Source organism: Chaetura pelagica, unplaced genomic scaffold (genome assembly GCF_000747805.2).
Source record: "Chaetura pelagica isolate M959 unplaced genomic scaffold, ChaPel_1.0 scaffold69, whole genome shotgun sequence".
In the NCBI taxonomy this organism is placed as follows: Eukaryota; Metazoa; Chordata; class Aves; order Apodiformes; family Apodidae; genus Chaetura; species Chaetura pelagica.
This window is the reverse complement of record NW_009970724.1, coordinates 10,417,026-10,436,809: the sequence shown is the minus strand read 5'-3', so window position 1 is coordinate 10,436,809 and position 19,784 is coordinate 10,417,026. Positions and strand designations below refer to the sequence as shown.

Below are 19,784 nucleotides of genomic sequence, written 5' to 3'. Positions count from 1 at the left end.
TAAATGAATGAAATTCTAGAATAAAAAATGAAAAAATAAACATCTTATTTAATTTACAAAAGAGCCTGGTGAGATGCTTTACTTTTGTAAAAAAAAATAAATAATTATAATTTATGTTTAAATTAAAGAAGTTAATTCAAAAAGGCAGTTCAGTTGCTCTTTAAGCTGGTGTAGTATTTTAACAATTACTTTCAAAAAAGTGAATCTTTCCCACTACTTCTTAGTTTGGCTTTGACAGTTAGTGGCTTACTAGCAACTTTTGGTTAATTATTAATGCAGACATAATAATGCTTATTCCTTAAGTAACCGCCTAAGCAATACATATATCAAATGAATAATTCCTGCTTTTTTTATGTTACAGACTAAATAAAAAATTTTAAACCTCAAAGTTTGGCTTTTTGTATGTAGTAAAACTAATACTTTTTTTTAATAGTTTTTCGGATTATATTTTAAACAAGGACATTCTTTTCCAGTTCTATATTTCTTTAATTGTATAAATTATCTAAAGCAGGATGTACCTTCACAGTTCAGGTTCCCCAAACCCCCAAATGTACTGAAAGTTTGTGGCTATCCCTTTCAGGTTCAGATGAGCTGTTGCCTCACTGTTCCTCCTAGGGAGGCAGAACCACTGCCAGCAGTGGGGCTGCACCCAAACTTTGGTGCAGCTTGGAAAAGCAACACAGTAGGGTTCTTGAAGGAGCTTAATGTTCAGTTTGTTGGCCAACATGTCTTTTAATCACTCTGTATTCAATAACCTGTCTCTGTGGGATTGTATAGATAAGGCTTTTCTTTCTCCAGGGTGGTGGCAGGACTAGAGTTAAGGCAGGTGAAAGCCAATCAACAGTTTGTAACTGGTTCACACATTAAAAGCTTCAAAGCTGTGCAGTGCTTTAAGAACATTTTGCTGCACAGGTGCTTTCTGCTAAGGCTGTACGATTTGATCCTCTAGTCACTGAAGTCATCCCCACCCACTAGCAGGTAGAAGCCCCTCCATTTGTCAGAAGGGGTTTATTTAGCCATTTTCTTTGAATATGTTACATACACCTCTGCCCTTATCCATTCTTCACAAAGCTGCAAAGGACTGACTGTGCAATATAGTTGGCAGTGCTGATAGCTAATATTAAAGTGTGATTTGAGCATATGAAATAAACACCCTCAGATATTCCTCCTGGCCAGCAAAGCTCCTGCTGGAAGGTTGTTTTCATGATTAATTTATGCCAGCATTATCCTTCTTTTAAGTAGGCTATCAGTGAAACCCTGCCCATAGCTATCAGGCAGATGAAATAATTTCAATATATAAAGCCCAAATCTTTTTGAAAAGTCACTATTTTGGGTGTAGGCTGACAACAGCAAGGGCCAGCAGCTCTTTTTTTTTATGCCCAATTTGTTTCATTTTTCCCAGAACATGTGTCTTGCTACCGATCACTTGTCAATTGATGGAGTCTGCACCAGGCAACAATTCCGTGCTCAGAGCCACCCATACAAGCCATGTCTGTTTTACCTTTATTACTGGCACTGGTGACAGCTCCCCTGGTAGGCAGCTGAGAAGCTTTTTATTGCTTTGTATGTGTTTTCAGTCTAACAAGACAGAGAAATGCATTGTTTACAGGCCGTAGATATGAAACACTAACATATAAAGAGGCATCTCATTCTCAAAACCTGACCTTTTCATCTGTCTTGGAATTGTTTCCTCTTTATGGTCAAGACACAGACCTAGATGAGTAAACACTGCAGCCCTGCAAACTGTACTACAACACTTGAGTCTGAGGAAGCTGGTTGTGGTTAGCCAGGAGCTGGGATTTGCACACTGAACTCGGTGCAAATGGAGGCCTCTTTTCTTTATTTAAATATTTGTCTCTTCTTTCCAAGCACTTTTACATAAATTTAGAATGCTGTCACGGGCACTTAGCATGTATTTGACCAGTAACTGACAGCTACCTGCCAATGGTCTTGTCTGTGATGCTGGGCAGAAAGGGCATCACTGCAAAAAATTGAGCTGTTGGGCCAAGAAAACACTTGGTCACATTTTCTCTGGCTGTCTGAGGAAGCTGATAAGCTGTTCCAGTTTTGTATTCTACAAGTGGTGATTAGCTATGAAATGGCAGTTTGAATTTTCTATTTTATAATAAAACACTAATGTTGTTTTTAAAGTGATCTCACGTAAATTTGAGAACAAAATCCACACAGAACTGGATGGGAAACGTTATACCACTCAGCTGATGTGTCACGCTCCCTGCAGGCAGACACAGTAAAACATCACACCATTTTTACACTGGTTTCTTTTCTTGAAGATCAGATTTGCCTTTTAAGTGTTTAATTAATTTCAGTCTGCAAATCTGTGGAAGAAAGTTGAGGCCTCCAGACAGAAGCTCTGAGCTGTAAGCAGCTGAAAATGAAATTCCTAGTCAGACTTCTGGCACTTCAGGAATTTAAATTTGAAGTGGCTGGGCTCTAACAAGCTGTACAAAGCTATCTGAAAACAGCAGGAAGGAAATCCAGTAAGAACAGGCAGATTGATTTTGAGTTATTGAATAGTTGAAGCACTTTCTAAGCATTAGCCCAAGAAAGGTGAGACTCCACAAAAGAAAAATCTTTGGAAATAGGTTTAAATACACAATAGACTTTCTAAAATTTTAAGTTTCAGAAGTATTTGCATGGCACAAAGAAGGGCAATGTTTGATTGTACTTAACTATAATAGACCTTGGTTTTGCATGATGATAGTGCTATTAGACAAACAGAAAAATAACAACATGGTCACAAGAAAGCATCTATATAACTGATTACTAGTCTTTCCCTGTAAGTCATGGCCTGGCTAAAGAGAAAAAAAAAAAAAAAAAGATAAATCATTAACATAATGAACCACAATCCAAATTTTACCAAGGATGCAAAATCTCTCATGATGATTCTGATTTTTAAATGCCTAAGAGAGCAGCTTTCTGCCCTGGCAGAACATGCAGGTAAAACTGATGTGACGACACATGTTGGCATTTTGTGCCTCAGCTAACCAGACTTTACTTTTAGAGGAGCCTACAGTGGAGGCAGTGTCTAATTTTTGGTTACACTTAAACATTCATACCCTTCTAGGTAAGCCTGTTCAAGCTCAGTTTCTGGAACTTTCGCTTATCTGGTATTTCGAGTGTTACTGCTGTCTGTTACTACTGTTAGAACCCTGTTTATAGGACCATACACTGCTGAGAGATTAGGAGCTAAAAACAGCAGGCTAAACTGAGTATTAATAAATGCAAATTAATGCTCACTGGGGAGAAGCCAACTCTCCTATATATATACACACTGATGGAAATTAAATTATTTAGTAACCTTCAAAAATAGCACTTAGTGGACAGTTCTATGGAATGGCAGCTCAGCATTCAGTGGTACTTCAAAAAATAAATTAGCAATTAGTAGGGAAGAATGATGAAAAAAATAAAAACCTAATGATGACAACATGTACATTTCTGGTGTGCCTGCATTTTGAACACTGGTTGCAGCAGGACTAGAAAATACAGAGGAAAGCAATAACAATGAGCACAGATGTGAGAAGCCTTTTGTAAAAGATTATATTAAGCTACGGCTTTTCCTCTGGGAAAAGAGGCAGTGCTTGGAAGACACACTAGAGGTTTGTGAATTCTTGAGTGGCACAGGGATGACAAACAGGAAACAAATATTCATCTTCCAATTTAAGAGGCAGAGGGCATTACCTGAAATTCTTGAGTAGCCGGTTCAGGAAATCACAAAATGAATTGATTTTCCCCACAAATTAAATTGTGGAATTAATTGATACTCATCATGGTAAATACTGAAAGTTCAGATGTAAAAAAAAGAAAACAAAGCACGGGGAAAGGCATTAAGCGCATTGATAGATGCTCTGATGTGATAAAACCCAAATCAGCGGGAAGGATACAATGGAAAAAGAGCATAGCCCAAGCAGGTTGTTCTTCCATGGCTCCTGCGAGACCCGCTGCCCGCAGCTCCGGGCAGGACACTGCCCAGCCCTCGGCACCGCCCCGCCTGCCTCTCCGCTCCACTTTGAGCAAGGTGGGAGAGCTGCATGCTTCCCGCAGAGTTTCATAAGCACCTTAACTGCTGCTTTATAGTTGAAAACATTCAGCTGAGCTTTCATTAATACTTCATGGGGGCAGCACAAGTGCAGTCTTCCTTGAGTTGCTGAAAAGGCCACACTGGTATTCCAGGTCTCGCTTGTCATCTGAATTGCTTAAGATCAAAGCCACAAACCGACTTGTCCATTTTGGACAGGCTCACAGCCACCCAAGTGCAGCTGTTCACTCAGGAACTGACTCCCCCAGCCAACAGGTGGCTGACAAGAACAAGCTCACAAATTACCACCACAGAAGGTGAAGGTGAAGCCCTGATGCTCTGCAAGGCCAGAGATGTAGTTAGGCTGTCTAGAATTCCTGCACCTCATTCTTTTCATTCTCGGACTTAGGCCTGCTCAAACTAACTACCAGGGAGAACACTGCAGGTATTACAAATGCAGACTGACAGACCTTTTGGGTGGAATAATTCAATGACTGGAAGAGTTTCATGCATATTGCATGAGTGAATTAGCTAATCATTATAATGCAAAACTCTTTTATCTTTTCTTATTCCTTTGTCTTCCCCACTGGCTAGCCAAAGAAGGAAGAAGTTAAGGACTACAGGAGTGTCAGCTGTGGGAGTATAAGGTTTGATCCTGCAAACTCCAAATGGAAGCTCTTGTGTTGGCAGAATCAGTGCTGTGACTAGCATTGTATTTTTGTAGAAACCATCTGTTTCATGAACTGTCAGTTTTTTCTTTATCCTTTAAAAAATGTCAAGTTGAAAATGTTTAATAGACATATAAATACTGCAAACTGAAAACTCAACTAACAGTACCGTAAAGCAGCATTAATCTCATACGTGTTTGGCATCTTTCCATACCACACTGCCATTTGGTGGCTACCACAATCTATTAAAATAATCCTAAAGAGCTCCTTGAAGACTGAACTAGCTCATTTTACAAGTACATGAATTTACTCAAAAAAGAATATAACAAGCACACTAAGACAGCAAAGTACTTCTTAAAGAGGAGGATACAAAATGAAGACAAGCTTTCCTTATTAAACTTTTTATTAAAATGGAGCTATTTTTACACATTTAAAATACTTTATATCCAAATAATGCAATATTTATGAAAACAATTGTATGCAAAGACTTGCATAAAAATATGTAAAATTACAGCTAAGGAATATAAAGCAATATATAGCATGTTCCAAAATGTATTTCAGGACTAGAAAACCTGAGTTTTTAATAAGCTGGTTTCCTGCATTTCACTGATTTTCAACAGTTAAATTTAATAATGTATTTGATCTCATATAACGCACTTCTTTGGTTGGGAAAAACTGCATGGAAAAGGCAGAGATTGAGCAGATATTACTCAAGGCCTATCTTCAGAATCTTCTTCCACATGAAGATCCAGTGTTTGAGATGCTAGGAAGGACTCCCATGTAGCAAGGCACTTAAAAAAAACACAGAACAGACACATATGAATATAGCAGATAGATTTATGTAAAACTAGCAGCTAAGGAGAAAAAGAAGGAGAAAAAACCAACACAACAAAAACCAGAATACGTACCATTATCACAAGCTGCTTTTGTGGGAATACAGTACGAGCAAAATATGGTTTCCTAGGCAGTGCAGTGATATGCACAGTGTTGGCCAACATGCTGAATGAGCTGTAAAGGTCACTTTTACATAATGACAAGCACACAGTGTGAGCATCCTAATTGTATGTGTTAGCATGGAAGATGCTAACATTAATTATGTTCTTCTTTAATCTCTCCCTTTAGTTACAGGGAAAGATCTCTTCCAAACAGAAAGCACACTGTCAGGCACAGTGTGCCTTTGTAATCTCTGTGGATTCCTATTGAATACCCAATTTTCTTTCCAAGTTAAATTAAAACTTTTTTCTCTAAACACACAGAGAATTCATTTTTCCCCAGAGTAACAAGGAAAAAATGGGACAAGGAAGGCAGGGGGTGGGGAAGTTGTCATCCTTAAAACAAGTGGCATTTCTCTTCTCATGGATAATGTATTTATAATGTACAAACTGTCGGATTTTTATTTGAAGCACCAAGACGGTAGGCAGTAAAATGAAAAAATTCCCAAATGACTTTGGTTTAATTTGGTTTAAAAGAGTGCTGGCAGCTTGGCAAACCATTGTAAATCATAGATTACTGTTGAGATTCATGGCAAGGCTATAACTAGGTAACCCATGGTGTGCTGGTGGTCGTTACCCAAAGTACCAGGTTTCTACTGTTTCAAGTCTGTCATTAAAACAGGGCAGGCAAATGAATGCAATGTTATTGTTTTGATGATATTAAAAAAACACCTTTGAAATGAAAATTTTTACTTATACACTCATACTTATTGCTCTTGACAATGCAGCTTATTTACTACTTACTGTACAGTTTTTTTCATTAAGAATCTGAAATATTCACAAGAAATAAGTCTTCTGAAATTTCTCAGGAAATATCTTCTTTTCTACTAAAACCTGGACAGCATACTCAGCGTATCCGAACCTTGAATTAAATCAGTACCCTGAAAACAGCATCAGTTCCTAAGTGAAAAGTTTTGTCATAACCTATTCAAGCCACAGTAATTTGCTGCACCCAGCTACAGTGAAATATCTAACATCCGTCATTGCTTAGGAGACATGGAAAATACACTAGATTCATGCTGCTGGAACTTGCAGCTGTCTTACTGTCTTACGAATTACTTCAAAACTCTGCCTTTAAATATGTAGGTTCAATGATACTACATTAAGGAGCCTAGGTGCTGGTATTATTGCATATCTGTGCAAGCAGACACGTGGGAGGATCTGAAAGTCACAAATTATGTTAAAGTATAAGCTCAACCAACAAAATGCAGAAGACATGCAGGATGACCAGAGTTGGGAGAATTCATGATGACACAAGGACACAGAACCAGAGATACTCATAAATCTATAGGTGACAAAAGTAACAAGAAAAAGCAAAAAAAAAGGTCAGCAGAGATTATATCTCTGAAGACCTAAAGAAGTAGAAGGCATGGTTCTGCAAGATACCATGAGAAGTCAAAACAGCTGACTGACCTAAGAGATCCCAAAGAAGAAAGTATGCAGGAGCTTATTTCTGAATTGGCTTTGGTCATTATGAGGCATTTTAGAAACTTTTCCTGCTATTCATGCACTGTCCTTTACCCTATGGAAACCATGAATCTACTTCCCCAATGTTTCTTTTCTGATTTTGCTGACAAAATCTCCAACTATCTTCTGCTTTTGCACACAACAACAACATCAACATGCTGCTGTTCAGAGCACATCTAAGGTTTGACATACTGTGAAAAGAGAGGAATAACATGGTAAGATTCATGTGGAAATGTTGCTAAAATCAGGAGAAAACAGTGAAAACAGTGCTCCAAGTGTTGCAAACTGATTTCTGACTTAAAGGGTCTTTTTGACCTTTTGTATAAAGCCTCGAAGATTTTATTATTAGATTCTTCCCCGCTTCATGTGTCACTGTGGTGGCTGAGTCTATCTCAGATGCTTGAGCTGGAAGGTAGCATCTTGGGTTTTAAAATGTCAGTGAGGCAGTTCCTATCAATTTGTCTTCACTGTGGCATTCAGACTCAGATTTCTGTTTGCTAGAGCCCAGCTTGGATCACAGTCCTAGAAAGCTGCAAGGCACATCTGTTTTTCTAAGCTTTTTCTAGGTGTGGGACAAGAAATGATCACTTTTTTTTTTTTTTTTTTTTTCCCCCTGAACCACAGTGTAATTTATACCATATAACTCCATGTTTTGTAATGCTGTAATTTCAGTAATTTTAATGAAAATACATAAATCAGCACTGCCTGGAATGTACAAATGGCTTGCTGTTATCTTTGCAACTCTGAGCCAAAGTGCATGTTAAAATGCAAAATGTTGCTTAACCAGACAGATACAATCATAGAATCATAGAATGGTTTCAGTTGGAAGGGACCTTAAAGATCATCTAGTTCCAACTTCCCTGCTATGAATCTACTGAAGTCTTTCCAGACAAAGATGCAAAACATTTTTTTCAGTTACACAAGCTATTCAGTTTTTAATTTACTCTCATTTATGTAATGAAAACACATTTTCCAAAATGTAACAGCAATGGTGGCTCCTTTCACTGTCAGACATCACAGTGCTGCTACAGCTGACAAGTTTTATAATTAACCATACCAAAGCAAAACTAGGTCTCTGTGCCTTAGGCTTAAGCTTTTTATACTGTGAAGCATGAACTGCATAAATGACATTTCGTTAGTGATGTACACTTCAACATTATTACAGAATTATTTTATTTCATTCTCTTGGGATGTTGAAAATGGAGATCTAAACAGAGGATCAGCCAGCTTTCACAAAAGAGACAGAAAGGAAAAAGAAGAAAAACCAAGCCCAGGAAATTAAATGTGTATGCACAGGATTGAATTTCATAATCCAATTTCTTGTAAAAGCCTGGCAGAAGGCATAAAAAAGCTTAAATACACAAAATGAAACAGCAAGAGCTTAAATAAGGCTACTTTACTTAAGATATTCTGACTACTACTGCCTTGAAAGGCATTTTGTTTGGTCTTATGTGAGGGGAGACAAGATGGACTGTTCCCTACAGTCACACATCTGTTGTGCAACATCTTTTAAAAAAAACCAAACAGAAAACAGAAAAAAACCCCCACAGAAGAGGTTTTCATGTAGTACAATTGTACATCTAAATAAAAAGGAAATATAAAATTAGAACATATAGTAGGGATGATAACAGAAGGAGTGTGTTACATGCTATGTGTGTTTCTGTTCCAGTTCTCCAATTTCCATGGCTGATACATTAAAAATACCATTTATTATGGCATTTTCTGGAGCAGAAACTGAAAATGAAGTCTTGTGTGTGTCTGTGAGAGGCATAAAATAATTTCACAGTTTTCAGTTGCAAGGAAACAAAAACTAGATTGCACAGAACCAGTGATTCCCACTATTTAGAAGAAATTTTTATAGTTGAAGTGAATGAGGGTCCAAAGATGGATCCTGGCTTTGAAGCAATACACTGGCTTAGCCATGTGGGAGCACTTGAAAATCACATGAAGTTTGTTAGCTAAATTTCCAGGCATTGCTAAGGTAGAATGTGATCAACACGCATGAGCAGCTAACTTTTTGCTACAGAACCAAATGACTAGTTAAATGCATCACTACAAAGGCCTCTAGGGCAAACAACAAATCTAATCTATTTTTCTACAGCTTTTACTAGACAGGAGGGTTTGGAGTTAGAAGGCAGTTGCTGTAATGGGGAGGGAGTAATGTTTTGCCCTAATGAATCTTTTAGATAAATTTATGCCCACAGAACAATGTAGGTCACAGAAATAAACTAAATTTTGCTTGAAATAGTTAAGAAAATCAGGAAATTATTTATATTTTTTGAAAAGAGTAAGCTGTGTCAATACCAACAAGGTTCTTATTATAATAAAGATAACTACCTTTTCTATCTAATTAAGCTGCAAAGGTTTAACAGGATTAGTTTGACATGAGAAATATAAAATTAGAGGCTGGGCTTTAAAACAAAGCATGCACAAGAAAAATCATGTTCTTCCAATGCCAAAGCTAATTACGTATCATCCCAGACTCTGAAAAAGCCCCAGTCTTCATGCACTTACTAGAGTTCCTCATCATCAGTAGAAAGCCAAACACTTCTATATTTACTGGGTTTATAATGTCTAAATAGAATGGGCTGCAAAATCTAGCCACTTATTCCAGTGCTTTTTTCTGAATATAATAGTTTAACAAAGTTCTTTGCTGAGAAGATAAAAGTGTTTCTTTGATGCTGTAAATATTCTAGATACTATAGTAAACATATGAGAAAAACAAAGGAAAAATTAGTAAATGTTTAATCGCTGTTGCTGTTCGAAGCCAGAGCCAAGCCAATATTGCCTGGTTTGGTTTTGCTAATTTGTACTAGGAGCACTTGAGACACACTAGCTAGGTAGCAATACCACAACCTCCTCCACTAATTTTGTATCTTGATTTGGTTTTAGTAATGCTGCATCTTTAGGGCTCTGCAGAATATCTATACCTAACCTAATGAAAATCCTGGTGACAATCCGCTTTCTCAGCTGTAAGCTCCACCCTGTGGACAGTTTGTGATTTCAGCTGTTTGGCAGATGCCTCTTCTGGACTAAGATGTGCTGTTTCAGACAGCAGTGTCATACCTAAGGCATGCAGAAAAGGAATAAAATAAATGGTGTGGTGTTAAAACAGGCTTCATTGAAGAACTCTTCTCTATAAGGTAAACAAATCAATGCTATTTACTTCAAAAATAGGAGTAAAGGGCTGAATTTTTAAAAATTAAAGCCTTCTCATATTGTTTCAGAAAATCCTCCCTATTTTAGCAATGCACTTATAGTCATTATTAATGCAGTATATTATTGGCTTTAAGCCTTTGTGGAATACACTTAAGCATGTCTTCAACTCTTTTCCAGAAGCAAAGAAAAGGAAGTAGAGAACTCTATGATCTCTTGAGACCATCTACAGGAATACCAAATGATTGGTCAGTGATGGTAATTCTTGGCTACTAAATGATAGTATATTTCAATGTATTATAACATAGCTTGTCCCTTATCACAATTAAGATTCATTCTCATAGGCTTGAACAGGAGCACCCTGTAAATTTGCAACATTGAGCTTTAATTAGTGTTTTGTTACCAAAGGCATTGACAGACACAAAGAGATTGGCGATTCCGCAGATGTAGAAACAAAGGAACACTTCTTACTCAAGTATATTAAATTAAGATAGTCAATAAATTGGAAAGCTACTCATTTTGAATTAGTAAATCTGGGAAAATATAATTACAGGTAACACTTTAAAGTAGCACTTCACGTAACATGAACATTAATTCAGCTTAAGGCAGACATACTCTTTTATGGTAGCTAATTGATGCTTGGCAAGTTGACAGCAGAATCCTTAGGCAACTACAATTAAGGAAGAATCCAAACAAATGTAGGGTCATTCTCTTTCCTCATATTGTGACAAAGAGGGAATAACATTTGCACATTCTAGTGTACTTTGACACACTACTATGTGGTACTTGATCACACTGGCTTCAGTTTTGTACAGTTTTGAAGAACTGGATTGTCTACTACAAAATCCACCAGACAATATGAGATGTCTGTCTCTTGATACTCTGTAGATCTCAGAAATTTAAGGGATGCACAGAATGGCCACTAAGAGAAATGACTCCTGGCTAGGTTGTGCACCTGGGAAATGAAGTCAGCAAGACTGGGAATATTGAGGAGCACAGTGAAAAGGCTGCTGGAGAGAAGGGAATGGGACACTGCTTGTGTCCCATGGGAGTTGAACTGGGGTAAGGGGGCAAGCTGTGGAAAGGGGGAGAAGCAGATAGTAACTTAAGTTAGAAAGCAGGAAATGATTCCTCATAGGAGATGGACAGAAGAGCTGGGAAACTGAATCATATCCTTGGAATCCAAGCCTATAGTCATGCACAGAGCATGCTTTGGGAAAAACAAGAAGTATGATGAAGAATGCTACAGAAAGGAAAGGCCTCCTAAACATCAACCGGTGCATCAAAAGTATGAACAAGCAAGTTAACTTTGGACATGTAAGAGAATGTCAGTGATGCAAATAATGACTGAATAAGTGAAAAACAGTCATGGGCACTGTGTTTGTGCATGAGTTTAATGAGTGAGACTCTGTTTAGGTAGGATTTTGTTTTCAACGGAAAGCATAAAAATCATATTCTAATTCTCAGGTGTCCTGGTTTGAGCCAGGATGAAGCCAATTTTTCTTTTTACTGATTTTTTTTTTCCTTCAGTAAGCTTTCTTGTAGCTAGCAACAGTGTGTTCTGCTAGGCTGATAAGACAGTGGAATGTTTTTCTAACTACTGAGGCTTCAAGGCTGCACCTGCACTCTGCCGGCTCAGACACTATGGGGAGATCTGTGACCCCCCCGTAGGAGGCTGAGTTAGATGGACAGCAAAATTGGCCAGAGATATTCCATTCCATATATCTACGTAAGCTCAGAGGAAGGTCAGAGATCACAGAAGACAACTTCCTTCCTTCTTTTTCTCCCCTTCTCTTCCGTCCATGGCCAGTGTCCGGGGAGGACTCTGTTCATCCATCACCGTCGACCCTTATGCTCGAGATCTCCTGACCCCCATAACTCTCTCTCTCCAGCAGCAGCTCCGGGATTCCTCGGGACTCTTCCCAGTTCAGGGAAGTGCTGTGGGAGTTGCTGGGGTGGGAGGAGGCGAGAGGTTTTTGCCCATACCTGAATATATATATATCTGTATATAATTGTATATATTTTCTTGTATGATTCATTAGTGTTTTAATTAAAGCTGTGTAGTTTAGTTCTCAATCCAGCCAAGTCTCTCTCTTTTTCTCTCTCTCCTTCCCTACCTGGGTTGGGGGGAGGGGGGATCGAGAGCATTGTTGTCGGACCTAAGTCAAACTGTGACATCAGGTTTCTGAGATTCCCTGTAGTTTGTAACATAAGGGCTTCTGACAGTAATCACTTCTCCAGTAATTAACCATGAGCATTAATCACAGGTCTCAAATAAGCATGTATATTTTAGATCAAAACTCCCAGTCTAATATTAATTTTAGCAAATTCTCTTGAATGTCAGGATTAAGGTAATGATTTTCTGATGAAACATAAAAAACTGGTTAAGCCCTCACTGCAAACAAGGAGTGATACAGTTAGCACAATGTTTTCTATTGCAATTGCTGCAATAAGAGAAGGCATTGCTCTCTAAAATCTAGATCTACTGAGATGTAACAGTAAAAAACATTTTAAGCAGATTTCAATATTCAGAAAAAGCACCAACAAAGAATAATGTTTTAGTACAAACCAATTTGTCCAGTATGTCAGAGGCTATTTAAGAAAAACTACTGGCAGTTAGAAATAGCTGAACCATTTTCTGCAGTTTGTGACTTAATTATAGTAATTTTATGTACAGCACCAAGCTTTGGCATTCTGAATTGAAATTCTAATTCAACAAAAAGCATTTATAGACAGGAAAGAGAAGAAGAGAATTATTTTTGTTTTTTTAGTTTAGCTAACCATTCATTAACAAAATATTCCAATATATGTAGCACCATTTTAAAATACGTACTGCTGATATAGAAGTCAGAGATCATCAATAATTGAAGAAAATGTAAGAGGATGCCAAAAGACTGCTCCCTGATTTCAGAAAATATTTTGATCTTAATATGTAACAACAGATTGTCAATGTCCGTTCGTCTCACAGACCATATGCTAATTAATTAGACTTGATCAACAGCTCTGTCTTTTCAATAATGTTTTAACAAGACGATTTGTAAAATCAGGACACTGTCCATAAAAAGTTCAATCCATAAAAAGTTCAAAATGCAGGATTGGAAGCTTCAGATGTCAAGATAGATCTGTGAAAATTACTAATTTATGATCAATACATGGCTTAGTGTATTCCAGTTTTTTTTCCCAAATTAAGGGGAAATTATTTTTAAAAATTCAAGACATCTGGGATATTTTCAAAATGCGCTCTTCAACCAACAATGTGTTCCCTATGAAGAACCTTCACAGAATGCTTCCCATCTTTTGTTACATGTTTTCAGGTTCTCTTTCTTCGTATGCATTCTTGTAAAAGGGAATTCTTATCAAGAATATTAGCCATGGCATTTGAGTTGAAAATAAAAATGTAATTTCAAACACTTTATTTCTGAAGTAGTAATTTCAATTATAAAAAGATTTAACTTATTAATTGTGGACACTTGCAGCATTTGTATTTAAAAAAGAAAAACAGTGCAATAAGCTTTCACATTGATGTCTCAAAATTATCTTGTTCTTCTTTATCCTTGCAATGTCTGATTATTTCAAAGACAATTCCTTAGAGGAATAACAATGAGAACATCTGAATGTGCTATCTGAAATGGAATCACATTTAAAGGTTTTCCTCATACAAGATCATTTACACAAGTTGGAGCTTTCCAGAGGGTTTCTTCATGCAGTAAAAAGCAAAAGGTTTCCAAAATGAAGTATAACAGCTGACATTGAACCAAAAAATATGTGCATATTGTTGTGGTTAGTAAAACAAGACTGCCCTCTGTCGATGAGGAACTCAGGATTAACTGCTTGGGCACAATTAAAATACGTTCTGCTTTAAATATGTCAAATTAGGGATAACTGCCTCCCTCTTCTCACAAAAACTGATTCTAAAGTTAATGCAGGTTTAAGCTAAAATGCAAAAATTTTTCTTCACAGGCAAGCCATGGCCTTCTCCACTAAAATAATACATTAAAAAATAATACTGCTATGAGAAAGTGTTTTACCTCTTCATAGTAATGGAGATTGTTCTCAGCCACATTAGTGAATGTTGATCTCATATCACACTGCATGTTTTGCTTCCACCTGTCCCAATCTGCCTTCAAAGCATTATTGGCACATTCAACTTTGTCTTCAAGTTTCCCAATCTCTTCTAAGAACTAAAAACAAATTGTAAACATCAAAAATATTAGTAAAGTCATAATTTCAAAAGTGATTGAAATCAAGGGATTGTAGTGCAGACAAACAGAACTGCTGAACCAAGGCTGTTATTTTGCTTAGCATAGAAAATCATTCTGCAGGGATAAATTTAATTTTCTTATTCATTAATAACTAGGTACAATTTATGAAATATTAATAACGACAATTCTAGACCAGAATTAAATTGCTGCTGAAGATATTTTTATCGACTGAGAAGTTACAGTTTCCAGTACCTCGTCACTAGCACTTGACTATAAAGCATCTGAAAAAGAAAATACAGAGGGCTTTCCTGAAGCGGAATCAACTATACAAATTAGATTTGGCCTGAAAAACTGAGAAAACCCTGAGTGAACCTTTAATAACCTCAGGAGTAACCAGACTGGGGAGGAGAGAGCGGAAATCAAAAGCACAAACATTCTGATTTGTTGCCTGTCACCTTGCCATCTTTTCTTGTGGAACTAAGATCCATGTGATCATGTGAGGGAGAGAGAAATACAGAAGCGGAGAAAGAAAATAAACCAAAGGACTTCTGCAGAGAATAAACTTTTTCACAGTGATCCAGGACCAAAACCTTATACTGATACTATTTTCCTCTAATTACTGTAGATGCACAAAGTGACTTCTGCTAATGGGAATAAGTAAGTGGACAGAGGCCCTCTCTTTAATGAGTCTTCTAGTCTTCTCGATAATTTCATTGCCTATTGTAATTTGCTAATCAGCTGTGTCAGTTTGGGCTGGCACCCAGTCAGAGAAGGAGCTACAGCTGCTGCCGCTACAGTGCAAATTCATCTGCTGGGACCATACACAGTGACTATTTGCAGCAGGAAGGAGGTCAGGCAGAAATACCATCAGTGAGGAACATCAAGCAGGAAAAGTTTATCTCCTTGTGTTGCTTCCACTGCAACTCAGGTCCCATACACCCTTCTCTTCTTCCTTGTATTCTGCTGTCAGGCAAATTGTTTTTTCCTCATACAATGCCCCTGTAAAGCTGGATAGCCTCTCATGCTCTCTGCGGGGCTGGTGCTTTCATTGATAAAAATTTCAGGATTCCAGGATTAACTTCCAGGGTTTTCAAGGAATGCTTACACTATTGGTAGAATGCAGAAACGTCAAAATTCAGAGCGGGACTGGCAAGTCTTGGTGTGCAGCCTCCAGCCTGGACCACGCCAGGAGGAAGCAGTGCTGGCAGGATCAGACAAACTCAAGAGCACCGCCTGAAATGGTCCCACAGCCTGAGCCCAGTGCTTAAGTAACACTTCAGATCTCCATGAAGTTTGATACACAAGAATCCTTCATCTCTTAAAGTAGCCAATAACTACCTGGCTGGTAAAACTGAAAATTTCATCTGAATAGATTTTCTCCATATTCCATGATACATAGATGAATAAACATTTTTCATAAGATTTGTTTTCTACACAGATTTTCCTTCTAGGTTAATCAAATACCAGTTATTAATCAAGAACAAAATGCAAAATATTATTTATACTTTACTGAAACCCTAAGTTCAATTATTTAGCCAGACCAGTAATCAAACTATGGACAAGGGTAATTTCAACTATGAACACTGTAGTTGATCTAAAGTTTATATGCAGGGAAATTACCTTTAAAAGAATTACAGGCAGCTGGATTTGGTATCCTGGCCATGTCCCAAGTTAATTGCCATTCCTTCAAATACCAAAAATGAATGCACACGAAACACTGAAAACAGTATTTTTAGATTTCTTAGAGTAGGAAAGGCAGTAGAATCCATTTTCTATTTTTGCAAGAAAAATCCCCTATATGGGAATGAGCTGCACATGTAAAGAACTTCTCTGATTTAGAAGTCCTGGCTGCAGCAGCTTCCCCTTATCTATTTCTTCATATCTTTAAGACTTTTATTTTACAGTTTATTTTTGTCTTGTGTTTTCTAGGAACTATTAATTCCTTCCAGGCTGTAGTCACAACATGATTGGGACAGGCAGACTGTTCTAAAATCCCCGCCTGGATGTGTGGTCTAAACATCATCCTCTAGAGCCCAAAAGAAACTGTGTTGTCGCAAGGCAAGGGTTGAACTCAAGGCCTAAAGACAACATCATGCCACACTTAGTCATCTCAGGTAGAGAAATTTAAGATCTACTTTTTCAGAACTGAAAAAGAAATATGATTGCCATCCTGTTGTGCTGCCATGACAGCAGAACTCAAAGAATGGCTTGGTATCAACAAACCCCTCTACCTAGTGTGTTATTCATTTACAAGGTGTAAATTGTTACAATTTATCTGTCAAATTAAATGTGATTCTGAATCAATTTTCTTAATTGATCTCACTGAGGCAGCTAGTGTGATAAATTAAATCTCACATCATTGATCCCCTGAGACGGAGGACACAAGTGCTAATCACATATCGGACCACGGGACAGGAAGGTGGGAACTAGGGCAGAGCTCAACAGATTATGAACTGTGCGACCTGTAGCCAAAGAGACTTCACCCAACAGCCAAATCACCTGGTAAGTGACACAGCATTTTATACTATCTAACTATGCAAAATATCTTGAATTTCTATCTGCTACATGAATTAATCCTACAGCCTGGTGATACTAACCCATTTTAGCCTGGAGTTAAGATATATTCAGAATGTGGCAGATTAAGCATTTAATCTCTTCACTACTCAGTTTCAAGCCTGAACACTAGAATTCTTAAGTTAGCATTTAATACTTTTCTGGTTCTGTCAGAGCACATTATGCCAACTTTTTGTCAGAATTACTATTAGCACTAGTGGCAGTGCCAAAACTGTTAAAAATTCCCAAACCACAGAGGGATGCTCTAGCATTGCTGGGTATGCCTTCAGAATGGAGCATGGGAGCAATGGAGCCACAGACTTCAACATCTTTAAAGCCAGAACTCTAGAGGTAAGAAAGGCCTACATAAGCAGGGGGACACCAAAGTCCTCCCAAACATCTGTCAGAGCATGCATACAAAGTCACAGCCCTCAAACCTTCCATACCCTGAAAAATTGCTTTCTTTGTGAACTAAACTTTGGAGTGGGGGACAAGTGTTGGGATTTTAGAGGCATCACAAGTAGTTTTCCAAAATCCCAGTGGCAGAAGCACAGCAGAAGAAAAGGTTTGGTTTTTTCCTAGCCAATGAGCACCTCGCAAGGTTTGATTTGTGATTACAGCCTTTTCAGCTGCACTGACCTTGGGGATGCTGTGTATTCTCCTGCTGCATAATGTTAAATCATTTAATGTTTGTCATGACCAATGCTAAAGATCTCACAGCCTTTTATCAGCTCTTATGATACTGAGATTCCTTATCTATGGTGGAAATGTACTTCAAATGAGATTAGAGTTCATGCCATTCATTGTCAGCAAAATTTCTGGCTACTAGATTGCACTGACAAGTTCAATCTGACATCTATGAGATCATAGAAGTTACATGAGTTCTGTTTAGGAATAGAAATTTGCAAATAGAGCCAAACTCAGTGTTTGACACCAGTTCCAATAACAGTACCTGTGTTATGACCACCTTTTATTCGAAATCAGCCTATTTAGAAATATCAGCAAAATATTTCAACACATAATAACAATTAAAACATGGTAAACTGGTTAAGAAAACATTTAAAAGTTACCCAAATGGATAAAAATAGCAATTCACCATTCTCTGTCACCAAACTATCAATAGAAAAAGCCTTCAATTTCTAATTAAGAAAAAAATTCTTCAGGATACAGCTGCCACTCAGTTAGAGAACACTGGATTTTGTTGCCAGATTAGACTAACAGACATCTGTTTTACTCCTCTCGTGATACTGCAAGGAGAATCAGGCTCTCAGAAACAGCATTTTTTGAAATAAGTAAGAAATTGAGGGGTTGGAAAGATAAAGCAAAGATCTGAACACCTGGGTAATCACACTGTCCAAAAGCTTTCACCAAAACAGTAAACACAGGTTTGGAAACACAGAAACAGTGAAAAAGACCAGATTGCACAAAACTGATCTCAATGTTGTACTCAAAGCAAGTACAGATCTTGCTATGGAGTAAACCGCTGTCAATATCAAATCAACATGGTATGATCAATGCTATGCTAAAGGAAGAATACTCCTTTTTGTCTGTAGCAGTTGAGGAAAAGAGAGTGCATGAACCTTGTACAAGGACTCCCTCAGATAATAACAGAAATACATTCTGAAATATGTTCTGCCAGGCAATGTTCCCTTTCCTGTGGTGAGCAGCAGTAAGACGTGCTGCTAAACAAGCTACATGGGAATGCAATTCATTGCTCAATTGCTCTGTGCAAATGCAAGTGTTTTTAGCAGGTTGCCAACAAACCATGTAAATGAGAAGTACTCATTAAAAGGGATGCTAGTGTTAAAAAGTTAATATAATTAGCTGCATACAATAACTTACATAATAACATATAACACTCCTTTCTGCCAGAATAAATTCTTGAAATCATTGAATATCTCAAGCAGGAAGGGACTCGTAAGGATCATTCTTAATATATATATTCTGTGGTTTTTACATGCACTGCAACTAACACATGCTGCCAGCATGTGGGGCACCCCTGGTGTGGGGTGCTGGGGACAGGGGCAGGGTATGGAAGGAGCCCACAGCAGCTCTGCCAGTGCCTTCACATGGAATACAGTGGCCTGCAGCCAGCAGAATACAAGGACCTGCCATTGGTACCCCAACTCCCAGCCTAGGGGTCTTCTCCAACTTACCATTCTCTGCATTTTACAAGAGCTTAAAACTTTATACATAAACTCAGGACAAACAACAGGAAAAGCAGCAGACAAAGTAGAACAAAAACAGATCAGAGAACACAAAGGCAATAAAATGAGATGACAATATAAGATAGAAATAAACATAATTTCTACTTCAGTAAAAACCAAAACCATAGGTATATACTTAGTGTACCACTGCAGTACGCAGAGGCAAATGGTTACAAAATACACTACAGCCATCACAGATATCAGACAGTGGTAATACACTCCTACTCAGATCAGTGAGAAGAGATAAAAATATGCATTTAAAGTGCCAAAACCTCTTCAAACAGCTCATCTTTATATGAAGCTAATTATGACAACCCTAATAAAGAGTATCTGAAATTTCAAGGATGTTCTCCTTTGATGTACTAAAAAGTTATTATTTACTTATTTTTATACATTATTTACACTGCATAACACTTTGTCTTAACATTGTACTAAAGGGACATTAATTGGGACCACACCCAATGATTTAGTCTGGAGGGTTAAACAATCAACAATTTAAAAAA

The 19,784-nt window shown here is 37.7% G+C and overlaps 1 protein-coding gene across 1 annotated transcript in view; it reads right to left on the bottom strand.

Moving 5' to 3' along the window:
* Positions 1-5,094: 5,094 nt before the first annotated feature.
* SNX7 (sorting nexin 7) overlaps positions 5,095-19,784 on the bottom strand; it is a 26,761-nt gene continuing 12,071 nt past the window's right edge. Inside the window, exons 7-8 of the mRNA XM_010006648.1 lie at positions 14,348-14,500; positions 5,095-5,495 (exon numbers count right to left, since the gene is read on the bottom strand). Of these exons, the coding sequence (XP_010004950.1) occupies positions 5,415-5,495; positions 14,348-14,500 (234 nt within the window). The 3' untranslated portion in view covers positions 5,095-5,414. The remainder of the gene's footprint in view (positions 5,496-14,347; positions 14,501-19,784) is intronic.